General features: G+C 40.9%; 1 protein-coding gene across 6 annotated transcripts in view; it reads right to left on the minus strand.

The window, feature by feature from the left end:
- The window catches only part of PID1 (phosphotyrosine interaction domain containing 1), a 260165-nt gene that overhangs the window by 218055 nt on the left and 20961 nt on the right, over positions 1 to 21149 (minus strand). The window contains exon 1 of one of the 6 annotated variants that reach the window (XM_077155352.1): positions 7914 to 21072. The exons of the other annotated variants lie outside the window; for them this stretch is intronic. Within the exon in view, the coding sequence (XP_077011467.1) occupies positions 7914 to 7916 (3 nt within the window). The 5' untranslated portion in view covers positions 7917 to 21072. Of the gene's footprint in view, positions 1 to 7913; positions 21073 to 21149 lie in introns of those variants that run through there. 6 annotated transcript variants of the gene reach the window in all.

Here is a 21149-nt window from a genome sequence, read left to right on the forward strand (position 1 = left end):
TATTCAATATTTATTTATCACAGTTGTACTGAGCTACTACTTTATAGCCCAAGCATTGCACCAGGTGAAATGGGACCTGTAATGACCAAAGCCCAGTCCCCAGGCTCTAGGGCTTACAGATGTTTAGGGAAAGGAAGTCCACATATAAATCTAATAAAAAAGAAAAATCCAGATTGAATAAAGCAAGAAAACTTTGTTATAATGGGACCCAAGGACAAACTATGGGCACCCAAAATAAAGGATGATTTACAGCAGTGAGAGGTCAGGCCAGGCTCCGGTAGAAGGGGGGCAGCTTCATCAACTGTGGGAGGGGTCTGTTCCCCTAGGCACGGTGACAGGGAAGGATATTTCAAACTAAGGGAACAGGTTAGCAAAAACAGCAAGCATCAAAACATATAACGAGTATGGAAAATAGCCCAAAGTACATGGAAAGATGTAGAGAGAGGTGAATATGACAGTACATGAACTTGAACCAATGTATCAAAGCAACTCCTCAGACTCTAAGGACACTTCTTTACAAAATCTAACCACACAAAAAAAAGAGAGAAATAATGAGTGCTGTCTAATCACTAATATGTCAGTCCATTTGGCCTTGTTTCACATAACCTAGTCACATCACTGTGCAAAAGACTGCAGAAAAGGAAGAAAAGGACAAGAGATATAAACTACAGGACATTTTCCCAAATAAGTAATAAGCCAAACAACATCTGTCCAAACAAACATAAAAATTCTAAATTCTGAATACTCAGATGAGATTTCTTTTATGTTAAAATATCTTCCTTCCTTTCTCAGAACTCTGGGCAATTCTCCACCCATGTCATTGGTCAAAAATGCTTTTATTTAAAGATGGGCTGGAAAACCATCTGATAGTCTATCAGGCACAGCATCAACTAATTGTTCAAATCAGAGGATTGTGTAACAAATCACAGGAAAAACTGGTTCTAAGGCAAATAGGAAAACTTATGGAATCTGGGGAGAGAGCATCTTGCACATCTGCAGTCATTTTAAATTTAGTACCTGTGGTATAGCTGCCACATTCCCCGCCATTTTTTCTTTCATCCTTACTAACAGAATTGTGATTCGGTTTGGAGGAAAAATGAGCCCAATTAAAATATTTGCTCTCCCAAGCTCCCTTGCAGTCAGGGGTGGACACACGCCACTCTTCTCGTCAAGGAGATATGCAAACTCTCCTGGGTGAGACCTGAGAGAAAGCTATTGCTTCCTTAATAAAAAAGGAATGATTACAAAAGCCCTTAACTTTTGCCTTTCATAGCATCTTAGTATGGAAGTTTCTTCCATCATAACAATAACCTACTTTATATTTAACGGATTGAGACCTACCTGAGGGCAGGAATCCCTTCTTTATAACCATATTGGAATTTAGTTTCGTTTCTCACCTGGAAATAAAAGGTCAATAAGCACTTGTTGAAAGTAAAGCCATAAGAAATGGACATGAGAAGCCTCATGATGAAGCTCAACCAAAGTCCGTGCATCTTTAGCCCACTGTCATCTTCAATAATTATATCTATAAGGTTCACTTCTTTCAAGGATAGTAATCAATTTTAAATCCAGAAACACTGCTAACCCACACATAGTACTTTGGTATCCACTGCCTGAAAATATTCATGAAGTCCAAAAGCCACTCCAAATCAATAACAATTTTAAATAAATGCATTTTTAATGGAACACAGCATGTGAGAAAGAATTGACATATTTGCAAGGTATGTATTTTTTTCAGTCTGGAAGAAATGGATAATGCACAAGGGTTTACAGATGATTGGAAACATTCCCTTGGCCTTACTGAGTTCCAAGACCTATAGGCTGAGTGAGAATTATTAACCTCTAATAAGAGCATTTAGTTGAGTCTATTCTCCTGCCAGGTTTCTATCCAAAACCCTTAATGTTGGAGCCATAGCAGAGTCATGACTTTGCATCTGCTTTAATCAACCTTAATCTAGTTCTAACTGTCTGAAGCAGGCTTCTGTTCATATTTATAATGTGAAGTAAAAAAATTAAACCTATGAAATAAAATGCTACATAAAAATTCCCCTGAGACTAAAATGCACTAAGAAATTCAAGAGATGAAAATAATTTTGCTCTATCACAAATCTTATTCCTCACCATGGCAAACAGCTTCCAACCATAACTCAATCCTATTTGAGAGGGATCAATGACTGAAATAAGAAAGATAAATGGCAGCAAATCCTAACATACCAAAGCAAGCATCTGCTCTGTTCTAAGATAGACGTTTCAGTGCATTCTACAAGAAAACAAGCGTATATGAATTTCTTCCAGTTCTTAGATCAAAATGAGTTCCTCTGTTCTCTTCATCCATAACCCAAGAAATGAGTTTTGATGACCCATCAAAAGCAAAGATAACCCCTCTTAACCATAGCCAAAAAAAAAGGAGGGGAACAAAGAAAGGAAAGGGGAAAAGAGCCCATAAGAACCAATGGCTTTAAAGCAAAAGCCAAATTCATTTTTGTACAGTTCATTTGTGATTTCCAGCCCACCAAGAGGCTACAGCCTCTGAGAAAGGAAGGTGGGAGTAAGGAGAGGTGACGATGCCCCTTCGGAAAGCCATAACAATGTCTAAGAAACTCAGTAGTTAGCACAAAAGTGCAAAGACATTTAGGAATGGACGAAACTTCCCTTACATTAATTGTGAGGAAAGGAGGAGGAGAAAAGCAAGAAAGGAAGAGGGTCAAGAAGAAAAGGGAGAAACCATAAATGGGTTCCCAGGTAGCAGAACAACTCTACCTTACACGCAAAGTTGGGATCCCAGTATGCGCAAATTAATTTTTATTTCCAAAAGACTTCTTCCAGGTTTTCACTGAGCATTTGCCCTGCTCGTAGGAACCCAGCCAGCACACATCCGCTCCAGTTTAGAGTGCACACATATCTTGCTGGTCAGCCCCTGGCCAGCAAAGGCATTAAATTACATTATGAAGGAAAATGCCAGTTCTCTGGGCCAAGGAGTAAAGAGATCAGCATTGAGCCTGGGCTATTCACTGTTAAGGCAGCAGACAGAGGGAAGCATAAATTAGTAGGTTTTCAGGCTTTGCTTTCCTCAACCCCTGGACTGCCTTACTTCCAGCCAACAATTGAGCTGGATCATTCAGTCTGTCAACTTCTTAATACTCTATACCTGAATATTTAAATATATTTTTCCCAAGAAGTTTCCACAAGCGGAAGACAATGTGAATTTTCTTTGGTTGCTCAAAACTCCAAATTTACACTTTTGCAAAGCCATTCATTTTCTATAAGGCATCAAGTGCATGGGTTGGGGGGGCGGGGGGCGAAGCAGGGTACAGAGGGGACTGGGGGGGGGGGGGGGATGCCTAAGCTAACTGATGCCAGATGAAAGTTCCTGGATCCACAGAGCTTTGTTTTGAAGATTTTCGCCTTGTGCTAAATCAGAGTAGTAAAGGAGATCTTAAAGTCTAGGGAACTACATTTTCCACCCAGAAGGTCAGGACTGCCAAAGTGGAGGTATTTAACTTTCTGGGCTTAAGAATCCACTTTGTCCTGGAGTGAACTTATGGAGCCATTCACATATTTTTAAGCAACTACAAATGTTTCTCAAGAACTGAAGCTCAGACAGCCTGAGACCCAGGCCTTTTTGGCTATTTTGGTCAAAACAGCTGTTTGCATCCTGGACACCTATTTTCATTCCAGTCTCAGAGACAAGAGGAGTGTGGTTTTTTTTTAATATGTACCAAAATGACTTTATTTATTTTGGATGCAGTAAAAGCATCATAACTTAAAATGACACTCTAGCTTTTTCAGTGCAGAGATTTGGCAGGAAGGTGAGCGTGATATCCAAGTTATAAAAACCTTGAGATTTGCAGCAAATGCCAATAGCAGGGATACACTCTTATAAACAACAAGAACAAAAATTCTTCTCCAGACATGGGCCAGAATATGGAAGCTTACAATGGTCTGTGGGCCAGGACTGTAGGATATTCAGGATTATTTAGTTCAGTTGAAACTGACGCGGGGAAAAAAAAAAATTGCAGCCTTGCTTCCTTCCCCAGTCAAGCATGCACACATCTTGTGAGAAATGTGTACCCATGATGCAGGTTATGTACATCCATGGGTTTCTAGTTGCTTGGGAAGCTTTTGAATTTGGCTTCCTTACTTTTCTCTACATATCACCTTCTGTGAAATAGAATTTGAAGACTGAACAATACGAGTTTAAGCAAAAATCCACCTCTGTATCAGCCTGGGTTTTGTGGTTGCACGCAAGGAACCCCACCTCTGACTCTGTAAGCAGAAAAAATATATTGCAATAACATTGACATTGGGTTGAAGGGAGGGTGGGAAGACCAGGCTTAGAAAAAGCAGTGTTAGAGCAGCCCCTGGGTTGCATGAGCAGGATGGTAGGGGTTCTTTAGGACGTAGCCAGACGAATTATCATCTCTAGCTATTTCCAGCCTTTTGGTCACTTTGCTCAGGATTCCAACTCCTACGAGAAAGGGTCTGATCAATCTAGTCTGGGGCACATATCAACCCCATAACTTGAAGAGGCCACGTTGATTGGCAATCCCCTTCCCCAAACCGAACCCAGCGGGGAAAGAATAGTTCCTCCAAGTGAAATCAGTCGGCTGTTATGAGAAGATGGGAATTGAAGCTGGGCGGCTACAACCACAGATGTCCACTTTCACTTCTATATAAACAGGCTCAGCATTCTTTCTGAATTATTTATTTATCCAACTTCTAGGGACAATTTTGGCTAAAACTACAATTAATGATATTGCCCCCAGGGTGTGTTCTATGATTTCCCAAATAAAGAACCGAAGGTATAAATCCCAGGGTCTACAAGTTGAAAATGTTTGGGATTTCAGAGGCGCTGGTATACAATCTCCTACGAGGAAATGAGGGATAAGAAACTCATCATATTTCTCTCCCTACTTGGGCTGCTGGGAAGCTCAGAGCTAAAAAGTTTTAGGTTCCATTTCAGTAACTATCCTTAGTCTGAATTTTTTGGCACAATTCAATCTGCCCCTTCATTATATGACTTGAAAGTTAACATTCAGCCTTGCTTTAATGTTTCAACTATATCTGTATCTTTTATTGGAAAGCAATTTAAAATTTTTGCATTTTTCCTTAATAACCAAAGTACTTTTCAAAACTATATGAGGATCTATTGTATAATTATATTGTCTGAGTTTGGCCAGGATTTTTGCATTCTGTGGCCAGCATCACCCCTTTCCCTTTTTGCTACTGCAGAAATAAGCTTGTGCAGCAGAAAATATTTCAGATAAGTTTTTGGTTTTAAATGGTGCTATAAGAAGATAGGAAAGATAGACAGACACATAGACATATAAATTGGGTCTGGTGATATTGTGCGACGGTTTCTAAATAGTTATCAATAAATTTCATAAACTTTAATTGGAAGGGACTTACTTATATGGAAAAGCAATCGGCAATTATTTCAGACGAAACTTAGAATTAGACAATATAACTCAGATGAATGAAGCAAGCTGGGGAGCTAGAAGCCTCTGTTCTTTCAAGAACCACGTAGACTGGTTGGGGGTGGGAGGTTTACTTCATTGTTTTATAGCTCAAGCCACTGCCTAAATTAATTCTGGGTATTTTAATGTCAACAATAATCAGAGATCCATAATGATGCAGGAAATGGGCAGAGTTAAGTAGAACAGCCATATGCCTGGCAAGTGAATGGAGTGGAAGTTCTGTTCCAAGGATGAACAGAAAATGTTTGCAAAGTTCTTCGGAGCGTTTTCAGGGGGAAACGGGATTATCTAAATATAAAGGTGTCGGCATCATCAGTCTCATTTTGGTTTTCTGAAATAGAATTCCAACGATTCTTTATGGGCTGATAGTCTGTGAGGAAAAAGTTGAAACAGGTTATATTTTAAAAATGCTCTTTCATCCTCTAATTTTCCTCCTTTAGTTGGGAGGAAGTTGTTCCAGTGTTTGACAGTAAAAAGCCCCTTGTAACAATGAGCAAATTTAATGGCCTGGCCCTGGGTAAACGGGAAACAGTAATCAGCATTTAGTTAAAAGGAGAAGCCGTCTCCCACTCCTGCCTTGATGTCCTTCCATACTCTCAAGGTCAGAAAACGAGATGAGCAGAGACTGTTCTAGCTCGTGTTCTTCTGTTTGTTTGCCCTGGAAAGACGGGGCAACCGAGTCTCCCCCCTTGAATCACCCAAACTCCAGTACTCGGTTCCCAAAAGAGAGGCCGGATGAAGAGGATCCCAGGCCCCCGAAGATGGGCAATCAGAGAAGAGAACAGTATTAAACAAACAAGGGTTTTAAAAATATCCCACACCAATGCAAGGTGTTAATAGTACGGTAGTATATGGAAATCCTGTCGCTTATGCACACTGTTCTGTAAACCCACAACTTCTCTAATAAAGCGTAAAAAGCAAACAATTTAGTTACAAAATCATTTATGACCTTGGCCTCTGTGAGTTTAATGATCAAGTACCTAGTCCTGCCTCCAACCTCTTAACACTCTGGGAACTTGGGAGTCAGGTCTCCTGTCGGCCAAGCAAAGGAGCTGAACTAGATCAGGCGCCCTAACTCAATACCCAGAGAGTCCAGCAAGTTATGTAAATTAGTAGAATGTGTCACATAAGGACGGGGACAAGCTGAAGTCCACATCCCATCTCAAAGGAGCAGCTGCTGGTCAGCAATAGCCCGTGTGAGACTCCAGGCTCAGCTGGCCAGATGCTCCCATTTTTCAAAAACTGGGGGAAGTCCAGATTTCCTTATAAATCCCCCTGATTTTTAAATCCAGGTCACTAATTTTTAAAGGTTTTCTACCACTGTAGAAGCCAAAGAAAACATTTCTGCAGTCTAGATCCAAAGCTCAGGTCTCCAGTTTGTGAACTAGAAGGAATTCAAATTCTGTGCTGTGGGATGCTACTTTACAAGGGGGCTGTACTGTCCTCTTCCTTCATTTGGAAATTTGCAGGCCACCATCATGTCAAAGGCCAGGAGAAGTGCTGCAGTAGATAATCAGACTCAATGCCCTAACTTTTCAAGTACTTAACCCTTTGTGGCAAGGCTCTTACGAACAGCTCACTGAACGTGTGCCCTGCAGAATATACTTTGGGAAACACCAAACCTCTGTTATCTGCCCGGCTCTAAATTCTGTGCTTCTATTTCTGGTTTACCCTTTGATCTGAACTAGGTCAAACAATTAATATTTCATGATGTGCCAGAAGCCGTGCTGTTTGTTTGTTTTTACATTCTGTAACTCAATTAATATTTATATGAGATAAATGTGGGGAAATACAAATTAAGGTTGGGAAAGTGGAAATCAGAGCTCCTGAGAAACCACCAATAAGTGAAGCAGTCAGGATTTGTACCCATGTGTGTGCAATTAAAAACCCCGCACCCTTTGGGCTCCCCACCAGTTTGCATGAGCCACCTGCGGCCTGCACTGCAGCTGCAGAAAGTATTCTCTCACCAGCTCCCATTTCCCCAATGCATCACCACCCCTGGGACTCTGTATCTGCTTATATTTTCCCCTCAACGTTCCCAAGCTCTTCATCCAAAGGACAGTGTTTTCCAACAGAGGTGGACATTCCACCAAAGCATTCGGAACCCCCAAGAAGGTGTGCGCATGGGATGACGTCACTCAAAATAACCCTATCGCGATATGCCAGCAACTGCATTTAACACTTGATGGCTAACCTTTGTGGAGCGCGCACATGGGCCCGGGGCAGTGCTAAGCACCCTTCCGTGCCCTGCGTGTCTCCCTCCACCCTCCCACTTCTTCCTCTTTCTCTGTCTGCACATCCTTTGGCCCTGCCGGCTGCGCAACAGCCCGTCTTCCCGGCTTGCTTTCTTGCTCATTTTCTGTTGATCTGTTTCCTTTCTTCCTTTCACCCCCAAAGTGAATATAATTAGGAACAGAAGTGTAGCGTTTTACTTACCATTTAGGAGTGACTACCTGATTTGCAGGGGACCCTTGTTTCATGCCTGCCGTCCCAGTTACTTTTCTTTAATGTGTCTCCCTACATATAGGTATATCTCTATCTATGCATACACACACACACACACACACACACACACACACACACAGGCAGGTATGGGCTATGCATATCATAGGGAATTCTGTTCACAACATTTTGTTTTTTTCTTGCGAGGTGTGGGAGGTGCATAGGACGGAATCGAACCCAGGTCTCCCACGTGGCAGGTGAGAATTCCTGTTAATTATTAACGTGCCCCATCACCCTCAACAGAGCCGAGGTTGGGCAATACACATAAGGTCTCCCTACATATTTTTACGGGAAAAAGTCTTCTATTCTTTGCTCTTTTCCTTTAAAGGAAGATGAAGTGAATGCCTCCAATTTTCCTCTCTGAAAGGAAAAGGTATTTTTAAACTAAAGTCCTTACAGTGTATGCTTCTCAGTAGATTTTGACTCAGGCTCAGTGTTCATTGATAAAATCGCCCCATTCTGTCTAAATATTTTAGGTTCCATATTTCTGAGAAAAAGTATTGCTTCACAACCAATCCAGATCCAATGTCTCTGATAGGTTTTGCATGATGTCTTCTCTCCGTGCCTTGTAACACGGGACGAGGATGGTGGGAGGGTGAGCCCAGCTGCCACAGTCCCTGAAATTCACCCCTCTGAAAGCAGCTTCTAGAAGAAGCCAACCCCTGAGAGTGCAATCAAGAAAGAAGGCTGCACGGCAGAAGGGAGGGGTCAGCAAGGCACCGACTCCAATTTTTCCACACTTTGGTCTGGATTTCTTCTCTCGCCCAGTCACTAGCAATTTCACTAAAACTCTTGGGCAAAGTGGGATAGATTTTTTAAAAATATCATTTCGAGTATTAAATGAAGAAATGTTTGAAAAGGAGAGAAGAGAAACTTGAGGGGGCAAAAATGAGTTTGTTATTTAAATTCTTGGATGGAGATTTTACTTTCCACTTAAAAGACAATGAAAGCTGCAGAGAAGTCTCAAAAGCAAGGAAGGAAACAGTGTTTGTTTGTTTGTCTCCTCCAACACCTTGTGTTGTGCTGGCATGTTATTATTATCTCACAAGCACTTTTTGTTTTACCAATGCATACAGGCATAGTTGCAAAATTTTCTCGGTTTGTTTTGAGATTAGTTCTTGTTATTGTTTTCCCTATGGATGTTCCACGCATGTAACACCCCTGAAACATCACCACAATCAAGATGGTAAACATATCCATCACCCCAAAAGTTTCATCAAGTGCCTCTGTAACCCTTTCTTCCCAGGACTTCCCCAGGCATCTACCGACCTGCTCTCTATCACTATTGGTTTTTTGCATTTTGTGGAATTGTATATAAATAGAACCATATTGTATAAGCTTTGGGGGCCTGACCTCTTTCAGTCAGCCTGAGTATTTTGAGAGTCATCCAGGCTGTTGCGTGTTTCTATAGTTCATTCTTTTCTATTGCTGAATGACTTTCCATTGTATAAATACACCACAATTTGTATTATCAGATTCAACTGATGGACAGAGAGGTTACTTCCAGCTTTACCCGCTACTACATTAAAGCTACTATAACTATAAGAAGAAATAAAGTCTATGTATGGAAAAGGCTTTCATTTCTCTTGGGTAAGTACCTTGGAATGAAAGGTTGGGAAATATTGCAGGTATATGTTAAATTTTATAAGAAACTCCCAAACTCTCTTTCTGAAGTGGCTGTGCCATTCACTTTACATCCCCACCAGCAAGGGTGTCCCTTCCCATCCTTGTCAGCACTGGGCATGGTCAGTCTTTGTAATTTTAGCCATTCTAATATTCTTGTAATGACATCTCATTTTGGTTTTAATTTGCATTTCACTAATGACAATGATGCTGTGCATGTTTTCATGTGCTTATTTGTCATCCATATATCTTCTTTGCTCAAATCATTTGCTCATTTTAATCAGCAAATTGTGGATTGTGTATCTTCTTATAACTGAGTTTTGAGAGTTTTCTATCTCAGATACAAGTCATTTATCATATATATGATTTCTAAATATTTTTCCCAGTCTGTGTCTTATCTTTCCATTCTCTTAGAAATGCCATTCAAAGAGCAGGTGTTTTAAAATTTTGATGAAGTCCAATTAATCAGATTTTTCTTTTATTGACCATGCTTTGTTGTCATTCTAAGAAATCTTGACCTAACCCAATGAAATTTTTAGGGGTGATGGATAATTCATAATCTTGATTGTGGTGATGTGTTCACAGATGTACACAAAATCATAAGATTTTCTGCTGTTTTCTTCTAGAAGTTTTATAGTTCGGGTTTTACATTTACGTCTTTGGTACAGCTTGAAGTAATTTTTGTACATGATGAGAGATAGGGATCAAAGTTTTGAGGTTTGTTGATGTTGTTATTGTATGCATACAGGTGCCCAATTCGTCTGGCATCATTTGTTGAAAAGAGTATCATCTCTCTAGTGAACTGCCCTCTTTGTAACTTTGTCAAAATCCCAGAAACTTTTAACCAAAAAGCAGAACTCTCAAAAAAGGCCCTCAACAACAGATGCAAAAATTTAAAATATGCATGCTGGTTGTGTGCTGGTTTGAAAGGAAGTATGCCCCCTAAGAAAAGCCATGTTTTGATATAAATCCCATTTCATAAAGGTAAAACAATCCCTGTTCGATACTGTATGTTTGAAACTGTGATTGGATCATCTCCCTGGATGATGTGATTTAGTCAAGAATGGTTGTTAAACTGGATTAGGTGATGACATGTCTCCACCCATTTGGGTGGGTCTTGATTGGTTTATTGGAGCCCTATAAAAGAGGAAATATTTTGGAGAATGAGAGATTCAGAGAGAGCAGAACGAGTAGCCATGAGATGCAGAGAGTCCACGAGCCAGCAACCTTTGGAGACGAAGAAGGAAAATGCCTCCCGGGGAGCTTCATGAAATAGGAAACCAGGAGAGAAAGCTAGCAGATGACGACGCCATGTACGCCATGTGCCCTTCCAGCTGAGAGAGAAGCCCTGACTGTGTTCGCCACATGCCTTCTCACTTGAGAGAGAAACCCTGAACTTCATTGGCCTTCTTGAACCAAGGTATCTTTCCCTGGATGCCTTAGATTGGACAGTTCTATAGACTTGTTTTCACTGGAATTTTCTCGGCCTTCGAACTGTAAACTAGCAACTCATTAAATTCCCCTTTTTAAAAGCCATTCCGTTTCTGGTATATTGCATTCTAGCAGCTAGCAAACTAGAACAGGTTGATTTAGCAATTCCAACTTTGGCAATCTAGGCTAAAGAAATGAAAGACCCGGTATATAAAGATATGCACAGATAGTTATAATAACATTACTTACAGAGAAAAACAAAAGAACTGGGCACAACTAAAATGCTCAGACACAGAGGAACGAATGAAGACGTTACAGCTCAGCTCTGACACACAGTTCTGTGCAAGCACTAGAAAGAATGAGTTGAAACTATTGACAAGAAGAGATCTCATGAAAGATTGTAAAGTGAAAACAAAGAGTTGCAGAGCAATATACACTGTATGCTTATATTATTTAAATACGTGAGAATAAAGCATAAATACGAGTGTATATATTTGCATATGTTTGCAAAAGCCTGGGGAAAATTGTGTGGGAAATACCTACCAGACAGACTACTTGTGGGTAGAACTGAGGAATGGAGGAAGGGACAAGATTATTAACTTCTTTATACACTTTAACCTGCTTGATTTGTTACCCTAAATAGATATTATTTTGTAATTTCTAATACAATCAATTATAAAATTGCAGAGGCTGAATGTAGCAGATGTAGAACTCCAGGTAACATCTCCACCACCACTTGGAAAAAAATTTCATTGCATTTTTGTGGAGGTGGGCAGGGAGGTTGGTTCTAACGGAGCAAACTATTGGCATGTGGCAGATGCCCCAAAGAAGATTCTACACTAAGCCTCCAAAATTGAAGTCCGGAAGGAAAAGTGCTGCCCGTCAGTGCTATGGTCCAGCAGTTGCCAGCTCACTTGCCAGGCAACATCTTCTGAAGACTTAGAAAGAAAATAGCAGTTTCCACTATCCCACATCATAGGTGACTCGTGCAACAGGAGGGCTCTCCCGCCGGAAGGGAAGTTGGGCGCACGCTGATATAAACGCGTGCAAGCCCCGGCTCCCAGAGGGAAGAAGCGGCTCCAGAACCAGGGTGTTTATCTTCAGATCCAGTGATGACAAAGGAACCAAGTGGAAGGTCTCGTCATGAAAGGGTTAGGATGGATCTGTTCTTGAGGAAGGGTGTTGATTAAGGAGCAGACCCTCTCTTGATAACTCTCCACTCTGCTCCCCTTCACATGCACACAATATCAAGAAAACGATCACGAGCATTTTAAAATTTGAATTACTCTTTCCTCTGAGAAACACAAACCCAATAAGGGTGGCTCAGTCGTGTTTCACAAGGACTGAACTGTTTGCGTCAACGTAGCCGCTGTATTGAAAAGAGAGCCTTACTCAGGAAAGCAAGCATTATGACGCCCAATGACACTTCTGTCTTAAAACTGAGTTCCAAAACGATAATAAGCTCTTCACTAGAATAAATGCATAAGGTTACCAAGTGGAAAATAAGAAAGATAACCAAGCAGAAACAAATCATCAGGCCGACACACCATGAGGCTTCCTGGAGGCGGTATAAAATGTATCCCCAAAAGTTTTCCTGGATTGGGAAGAGGCAAATCACAGAGGCCTGCAGCCCAGAGAGCTTGCCTAGACTCTGAGAACATAGATTTTTTGGGGGACAAAATCTTAGTTCTCCTTTGGTCATGGCCGATCTGGAAAACAAAGTTTCACTGAAGTCCACTTTAAGTGACTATCTTTCACACCTCAGCCCATAACTTTTAATTACCAGGTTTAACTCTCTCTTGAAGCACATTTGCCATATCTTCCAAAGGCTCCCCTTTAGCAGTATGTTACATGTTACACTCGGGCTCACCACTTTTCCTATGAAGTTAAACCAGAAGCAGAAAAGGAGGAAAGAAGCAGTAGCTTAGTTCTTCTTTATTGTTTGTTTTTGTGTTGTTGTTTCGTTTTGTTTTTCAAATCCACAATAGAAAAACAAATTTATATTAGGTATCAAAAGGACATGTAATACAGATACATTCATTTATTCCAGTATATGAAACTTGGGCACACTAATAAGAAAGGCCACTGGAAGTACAGCGACATAACACAGTCAAAACACATTGTGATCTCATCAATAAGACAGGGAGACCTGGGTTTGAAAATTCCATAACAACCAGGTAAGTTAGAAATTCCAAAATTGCAAGTCATAATAGAACCAACCAATATACAGGCTTAAACAAATAGGAGGGGAGGTAGCTTTTTCACATAAAAAACATATGACAAAAATAGGAGGTTGGTCCAGCAGCATCTTATGATACTATCAGAGATCCAAGCCCATTCACTCTTATCACTCCAGCCTCCTTCGTGGATTGGCTTTTAGCCTGATTGTTACTTCAAAATCACAGAATGGCTGCTGCAGCACCAGACATCACATCTATACTCAAGACAGGAAAAGGAGAGATGAGGGGCAAAGAGCTATTTTGTCAAGAAGCTTCATTTGTTATTCACGAAAGGAGGCCATCCCTAGATGTCCTCTTATATTCCAATGGCTAAAAATTGGTCTCTGACCATGCTTAAAGCCAGCCACTGGCCAGGTGGAATAACATTATCATGATTGAGATTTATCAACCTCCCTGAGATCAAGGTATTATCACCTACTACCTTATCACACTGTGAGCAGAGGAAAAGGTGGGAGAACCGATAGGTAGTTAAGGGACACCTGCAAAAGTTACCTATAATCTCTGAACATTCATTACATCGTCCATAAAATGAGAAAATAAAATATATGCCCTTTGGGATTTTTCTCAAAGATTATTTATGTTTTCGTGCAAAGCAAAATATCTGATACCCAAGACAGTGCTGAAAAGTGTGGACACTTCAGCTAGCCTGCTGAATCCGAATGCCAGCTCAGAGCGTTGTTGTGAAGACAGATAAGTGCAGATAAGTGCATGGAACACAATAAGTGCTAAATAAAAGTCAGCTGCTAGTATTATTATGCTATTACCACAATTATCACTATGAAACTCTGCAACAAATGGTATTGAATATTTCTTGTTTTTTTTTTTTTTTTTCCCATACATGGATGACAACCTGAATGGAAAAGTAAAAATAACCAATAAAACCCTCTAAATGAGAGTTCACCAGTCAGCACCACCTGGCTTTAAGGAAATATTACCCCGGAACTTTAACCAGAGCCTCCCTCTCTCCTCCGCCCAATTTGGACATAAAGCTGCTGAAAATTGTAGCCAGACTATGTGAATCGTCCATGTGTGCATAATCTGGAGTAACTGTATATATAGCTGTATATTAACTATCACTAAGGACTCATTATATAGATTTTTCTTTTAAGTTTCTGGTGTGTTAGACTAGACAGAAGGAAATACCTGAAATTGATGAACAGTAATCCAGTAGCCTTGATCTCTGATAATGATTGTATAACTGTAGAACTTTTGTCTTGTGATGGTGTGATTGCAAAAACCTTGTGATGGATACCCCCTTTCCCCAGTGCATCGTTACATGGGTAATAAAATAAAGACACGCATGGGGGAAAAAGGTAGAATATAGGGTACCTAGAGATAGACAGAAGCGAGAGAAGGGGGAGCAGTTGGCTCATTTGTACCAAATTGTTAACGAGGCTGAATTTAAATGTTTGGGAAGGGATAGAGGCAAAGGTAGCTTGGTTTGGGATGATAAGAAATAGTGATTTATTATTGTAGGTGAGTTGGGTTGCAAGTGGCTGTTCAAAGTCACGTACACAAGTAAATTCTTGCATGAATCATTACAAACATAAAAAAATAGAAATAGAGGGGTATGTGAAAAAAAACATAGCTATTGAAAATTAGAGACTATAGTTAACAGTAATATTTCAATATTCTTTCATCAACAGTAACAGATTTACTACACCCATACCACAGGTCAGCAATAGGGGGGAATAAGCTGTATGAGAGGATTTGGGTTTCATTTTTATTCTTATTTCTGTTCTGGAGTAATGAAAATGTTCTAAAGCCGATTAGAGGTACAGAGGCACAACTATGTGGTGATACTGTGAGTCCACGGTTATATACTTTGGATGGTTTGTGTGATATGTGAATATATCTCAATAAAATTGAAAAAAAAATTAAGAGCTCTTCATTGAAGAGGGCGCCACAGTTTTCTTTCCCATGGCTCCCCATCATGAAGAGCTTGCTATGTGGTTTCTTATCTTTTTCTTTCTCCTCCTTCATTTCTAATAGTCTCGTCATTAAGTTATTAGGAAAACTTCACCTCATTGAGAGTAAGTCAGTCTGGAGAAAATCTACAATAAGGAAACGTCAAAGTTACTGAACCATAACAGAACTACAAACCTTGAAGTGTCTGATTTTTTATGTCTTATATATGAATAAAACATTAAGATTTTAATTTGAAAAAAAAAATGGCTTCATTGCCCTAAAATCGGGAGCAGTGCACTATGGACCCAATAGTACACACGGGAACTGCCTAATAACAGTAAGCTGCTTTCAGTCTGACAGCCTTCCATATATTTGTCACATGAAAAAATCAATACTTCATCCTGACCTCAAGGCCATCACCCGGGCAGAAATTAAAGGTGTGTTAGGTACGTCAAACACAGACCCAAACCAGGATTCTCCCCACAGGGACCCAAGTGGCGAGGCCCCCGGGGGCAGGGCCTCTCTCCCTATCACATGCACTCGTGAGACAGACGAGCGTCCTCTCCATCCCCAGCTTTAAAAGGAAGTACGTTTGGTGCATCTCACCAGTCTACAAATCAAGAGTAAAAGGACCTTCCCTGGAGTTAAGCACAGATTGAGCCAAACTTACTAAGCTGAACCAGCCAGGGATCTTCACTCTGAACGGAAACATAAAAGTTGTGATCACACCAGGAAATAGAAAAATGTGACTCCCAGCTCCAAATGACAAGGGACGGGACTGTGAGGTCCTCCAGGCTAAGAAGTGCGCCCCTCTTCTCAGAGATTGCCCCTCCACTCCACTGTCCTCCACTCACACCCAGCCTGATGCTTGGACCTACGAGATGTACCATAAAGATTTATGGGAGAGAAGAAAGGAGCTTAGACATGAACTCAGGGACATGAAGTCAGGGCTTTCTGTTCCGATGATGAATTTTATTGTGCCCCCAGAAAAGATATACTCCTGTCCTAACCCCGAGTCCTGTGAATGCGGCCCTATTTGAAAATACGACCTTTGAAGATGTTGTTAGTTAAGATGAGAACAAACTGCAGGAGGGTGGAGCCTAATCCAGTGTGACTTGGGTCCTTATCAGAAGAGGAAATTTGGACACAGAGAGACAGACAGAGGGAAGAATGCCATTCACTAGTGGAAGCAGAGAACGCAGGGATGGCCGGCAAGACAACGCCAGAAGACAGGAGAGAAGCACGTAACCAAATCTTCCCTCCGGTGTTCAGAGTAAGCATGGCCCAGCTGACACTTTGATCTCAACTTCTGGCCTCCAGAACTGTGTGGCAGTAGCTTTCTGTGGTTTTAACTCATCTGGTCGGTGGTACCTTGTTATGGTAGCCCCAGAAAGCGAAATCAGTTCCTAAAGTGACCAACCCTGAGAGTATTAAGCAAAAAGTGCCCCTGTTTATTGAGCACATATTGCATACCAAGATCTCTGCAAAATAGATCTCTCCATTTTATAGTTAGGGAAAACAAGGCTCAGAGAAATCTCAAAACTCAACCAAAACTTTGCTAATAAGGGTCTAAGTCAAAATTATGAATAGGGAGAGAGAGAGTGGCTTGTTTTTAGCACCAAATGATTCCTGATATTATACAGGAAACAAATTGCCTAATAAGGTCATTATGGAACTTAGTCAAAGAAAGACCTCAGCCACAACTTACAAGGACACAGCAACCCTGAACTGTCCTGCATGGGAAAGAAGACCTCAGTAAGGGAAGGCACGCACGTGGAGTCAGCATCAAGTGAGAGAGCTTACTGAGCTTTGGGGGCATTGAAACATGCCACAGGCACACAGCAAGTCTGCCTTCCCCTTTTCACCCCCATTTTCCAGTCCTTGAACTGAGGGGGTTAAACCTGGAGAATGCTCTGATGCTTTATCACTGGTGAGCAGCTTAATTGAGAACAAAACTTTTTTGTAAGCTTTTAAATGAGAGTAGACTAATTCCACTAACTTTAAGGAGGTTTTTGGACAAACATCTCAACTATTTCTTCTGGTCCTACTTATATAAAGCCTCCGTTTAGATTTATGCCCAAGAGTGGCTGAGAGAAGCACACTACAGTCATTGAGTTTTTCTGGACTCATTTTATTTGCTGCCCATTAAGGAGTTCCTGAACTGCTGCTATTTGTGGAGCAAAATACCCCAGTGGTGGCCTAATCTTGGGGCTGTCCATTTCCAACTCTTCCATGGTCGCCTCCAGGGCTAACTGAGAGGGTGGAAGGGAGTCAGTGGCAATGAAAAGTGGGAGGAGAAGGCTAATCTGGAACATCAAACAAAATGCAAAATTGCCTAACATCTGAAGATAACCCAGTACAGTCAACATTAAACAAAGCCCCATGAGGCAATGGGTAAGCAAGGGACAGTAAATTCCTTTTTCCCAAGGCTAGCATTTTGCAAATCACTTGATAGTGATTTTGCTGACAATCTCAGAGAACGACCCAGTGATGGAAGGTAGAATTGTACTTCTGAGAACAACTTAGGACTGAAATTAATAACTCCATGTTTTCTTTTTATGAATGTTAAGGCCCATTGGCTTTGTGCTCACTCAAGTGGAAGGGGAGGAAAGGCTCGCAAACCAGAGTTTGGTGAGAGACCCAGTGTAGTGCCTCTTAAAGACTGGCTTTTCCTTATGTCTAAACAATTGCTCTCCCACTCTCCAACCTCCTACCCCTGCCCCCTGCTTTATAACTGAACTTCCAATGACTGCATACATGATCCACCTCGATTATCAGCTTTCAAGTGTGGATAAATACCATGAACTCCAACTGGAAGACTTAAATGGCACTAAGGAATTTCAGTTTGAATACAACACAGCATTTTATTCCCCCCAGAAATTTTGAATCACCAAAAGATAGTCAAGATAGCCCTTTGTAAAAAGATTTGGGCACACTGCTCCAACAAGAAATAGGAACACAGCCTCTCTGAGCCAAGGACTCTACCACTGTCCTAATTCTATTTATTCATACCAACAAAACCAGCTGGTACAGAGCACTTAGCATCATACTTTGCCTTACCTTTCTGCACTACGGCCAAGTGGTTAAGATGCAAGCTCTGGAGTCAAACCACCTGGTGTAAACCCCAGCTCTATTTCCAGCTGCATGACCCTACCAAAATTATTTAACCTCTCAGAGCTTCAGTCTCTTCATCTATAAAACGGGATTAAAGGTGATGATGGGAGATAAATGAGCTAAATAATTCGAGCACACACACTGTCCATGCTCAAAGCAGGCTGTTGTCTTTATCTCCCTCTCCTTGTTCTGTCTTTCTTTGGTCAAGTCGGCCTGCCTGGAAAAGGTTCAGATTTACCCAGATTGTCTCATTGCCCAAAGGACTAGGCCAAGTGGTCTCCAGGTGATGTTTTAGAAGGTTCAATAGTCTCACTTTTCAGGGGAACGTGTAGTAGTGTAATAATATAGAGATAAACATAGATCCATCCAAACTCCCAAGTCAAAGTAAGTTCTACCAGGCAAAGGACAAAATAATTCAGGGAGAAGTATTTTCACATCCTTAAACACTTTTTAGGTAAAAATAATTTACCTAAACAGTCAACCTTTTCTAAACCAAGAATTAACAAGAAGCCAAAAGAAAAATTTTTCAGGATCTAGGTTTCTCTCTACCCTTCCTCTTTTCACTCACTTTTGGAAGCACTTATGAACAGAACTGGCCAAAAGGAAAGTGAAAAAGAAGGAGGTCTGAGAGAAAAAATTATCCAGACTGAGGCACTGGTATTCAGATTTATGGATAAAAGCTCTGTATTTTCTGGATAAGGCATGGAGAAATTTTAATCTCAGGGGACTGCAGGCAAACGATTAAATCGGAACCTTTATAGCATGTCTCATGAGAAGATGGTTACACACATTACCACAGAGAAGGATATACAGGCCTCCTTGGTTTTAAACTCAGTCTCTATTCATCTTTCTATGGCTCTCCTCCTTTTCTGATCTCTAGAAAAAAATCTAGCTGGCAATTCCCAAAGACATCATGGTTCCTGGAGGTTAAGTCTACCAATACTCCTTCATGAATGGGTCTGCCATCCGATTATTGGGGTCCACACAGCCCAATAATCAAGCAATTAGGAAACCCACGCAAATTTTAAAACACCTAGACAGAATCTCTCCTCTCTATTTTTAAAAACCAATACGTACCCTAAGAAGTCTCCTTTACTTTTCAAATCTGCTTTAAAAATGTAAGACTCCTGAGCACCTCCAAGAAAAAAAAAAAATCCACTCTGTAGAGGAGAAGGTGAAAAGGGAAGAATTAAATATTTATTCATTTTTAAAAGATGGGTTGCTAATTTAAATTTTCACATCCTTTTTGGTCCTACTATATTTTTAATGGCAGAAACTCCCAGTGAGGGCTCAAATGGGATATAACAGAAGTTTTAACATTCAAGGGAGCAGACGAACTTGCTGCAGTTCGTGTGACTGAATGAGAAATTACCCAGCTCAGCCCTGCCTGGGGCAACAGGTCCCTCCGCCTGTGCTGGATTTGGGTCAAACAGCTAAATGTCAAATCAGGAAATACCGGCATCATTTCGTTTGGCAAGTCAGTGGATAATGATAATGATAATGATAATCAAACTTGATCAAAGAGCCCCATTGCCTGAGCAAAGGAGCCGGTTGCTGGACTTTGATTAGCTGGAATGCAGCCGTCTGGTCTAAACAAATTTCTGAAACTGATCCTCTGAATCAGCATTATCTAATAGGAACTAATAAAATAAATTAAGAAAAGATGTCGTTCCTTTCTCCCCTTCCTTCTTTTGTTCCTAGATATTTGTATAGGAAATTGACTCCTTGGTCTTATTAGAAAGCTCTTTGAATATTTCCTTGAGTATTTATCATTCCAGCTCATATGAATGAAAAAGTGTGTATTAAAAATTAATGAGGAAAAAATGAGGTTGTTTGAGAAGGTTAAAAAGATTTTTCAAAGGAGGGTGGAGCCTAGACTTTGTTAAAGAGCTGGGCTCATCATCTGTTTTCCCATCGAGCACGATTTTCGTTGTCATTTCCATGCCTGTGAAATCTGGGATGGGAAAGCTTCCCACTCTTTGAGGAGCAATGGAAAGGGGAAAGGCTGTTTCTATATGATGGCGCTTGAGACTAAAAGGGAAGAAAATATTCCATTCAGCAAACAGGAACCGTGACAAAGATAACCGCAAGGAATGTAAATAAAATATTATTACAGGCAGCTCACTTACCACCTCACCCTCAATAACTCCCTCTGCCAGAAGCAAGAAGTAAAAACATAAAAATCATGTGTTTTAAATAGTTGAGCAGCTATTGGGGAAGTAGCCACGAGTACTGAAGATTTTTCCTCCATGTGGCTCACTTTATAATCACAAGGCTTGAGACATACTTTGAAAAGAGAACCAGCCCCTATACCAATTTGAATTGGGGCACCATGAGGTGGGACCCCGTATTGGTCAGCGGCTTTCAACGATGACACAAACAGGTTTGTAATCAGTGATAAGCCATGTTTACCTGAGCTTTTAAAAGCCTAAAATCCAGGCTCTTTCGACATTATACCTCAATGCAAAATAAATGTCTTGCAAAGGAGCACGGTAATTAAGGAGACATGCCAAATTGCACATGTATACATTTCACAGAAGAGAAAAGAGACATTTCTAGTAAGGAACAATCTCCAGGCAGAGCACAAGCAGAGCTACAGCCTCACCCCACCCCCCAAGAGTCATGTGCTCAGCAGTGCTCAGGATTCCCTAAGTGAAACAGGCTGGGTAGGGAAAACTTCAAGAGACAAAAATTCACAAACTCTCCAGAAGCAAGATCACCAGGCCACGAAAGCGGACTAAAGGAATTCGGGGCACTGGGATAGGAGACCCCCCCTCCCCCTCCCCAGCCACTCCCCCCCTTTACAGGAGAATCTGAATCCAAGCCTTGGACAGAACAAGCAATTCAAAGGCAC

This window comes from Tamandua tetradactyla, chromosome 3 (assembly GCF_023851605.1).
Source record: "Tamandua tetradactyla isolate mTamTet1 chromosome 3, mTamTet1.pri, whole genome shotgun sequence".
Lineage (NCBI taxonomy): Eukaryota > Metazoa > Chordata > Mammalia > Pilosa > Myrmecophagidae > Tamandua > Tamandua tetradactyla.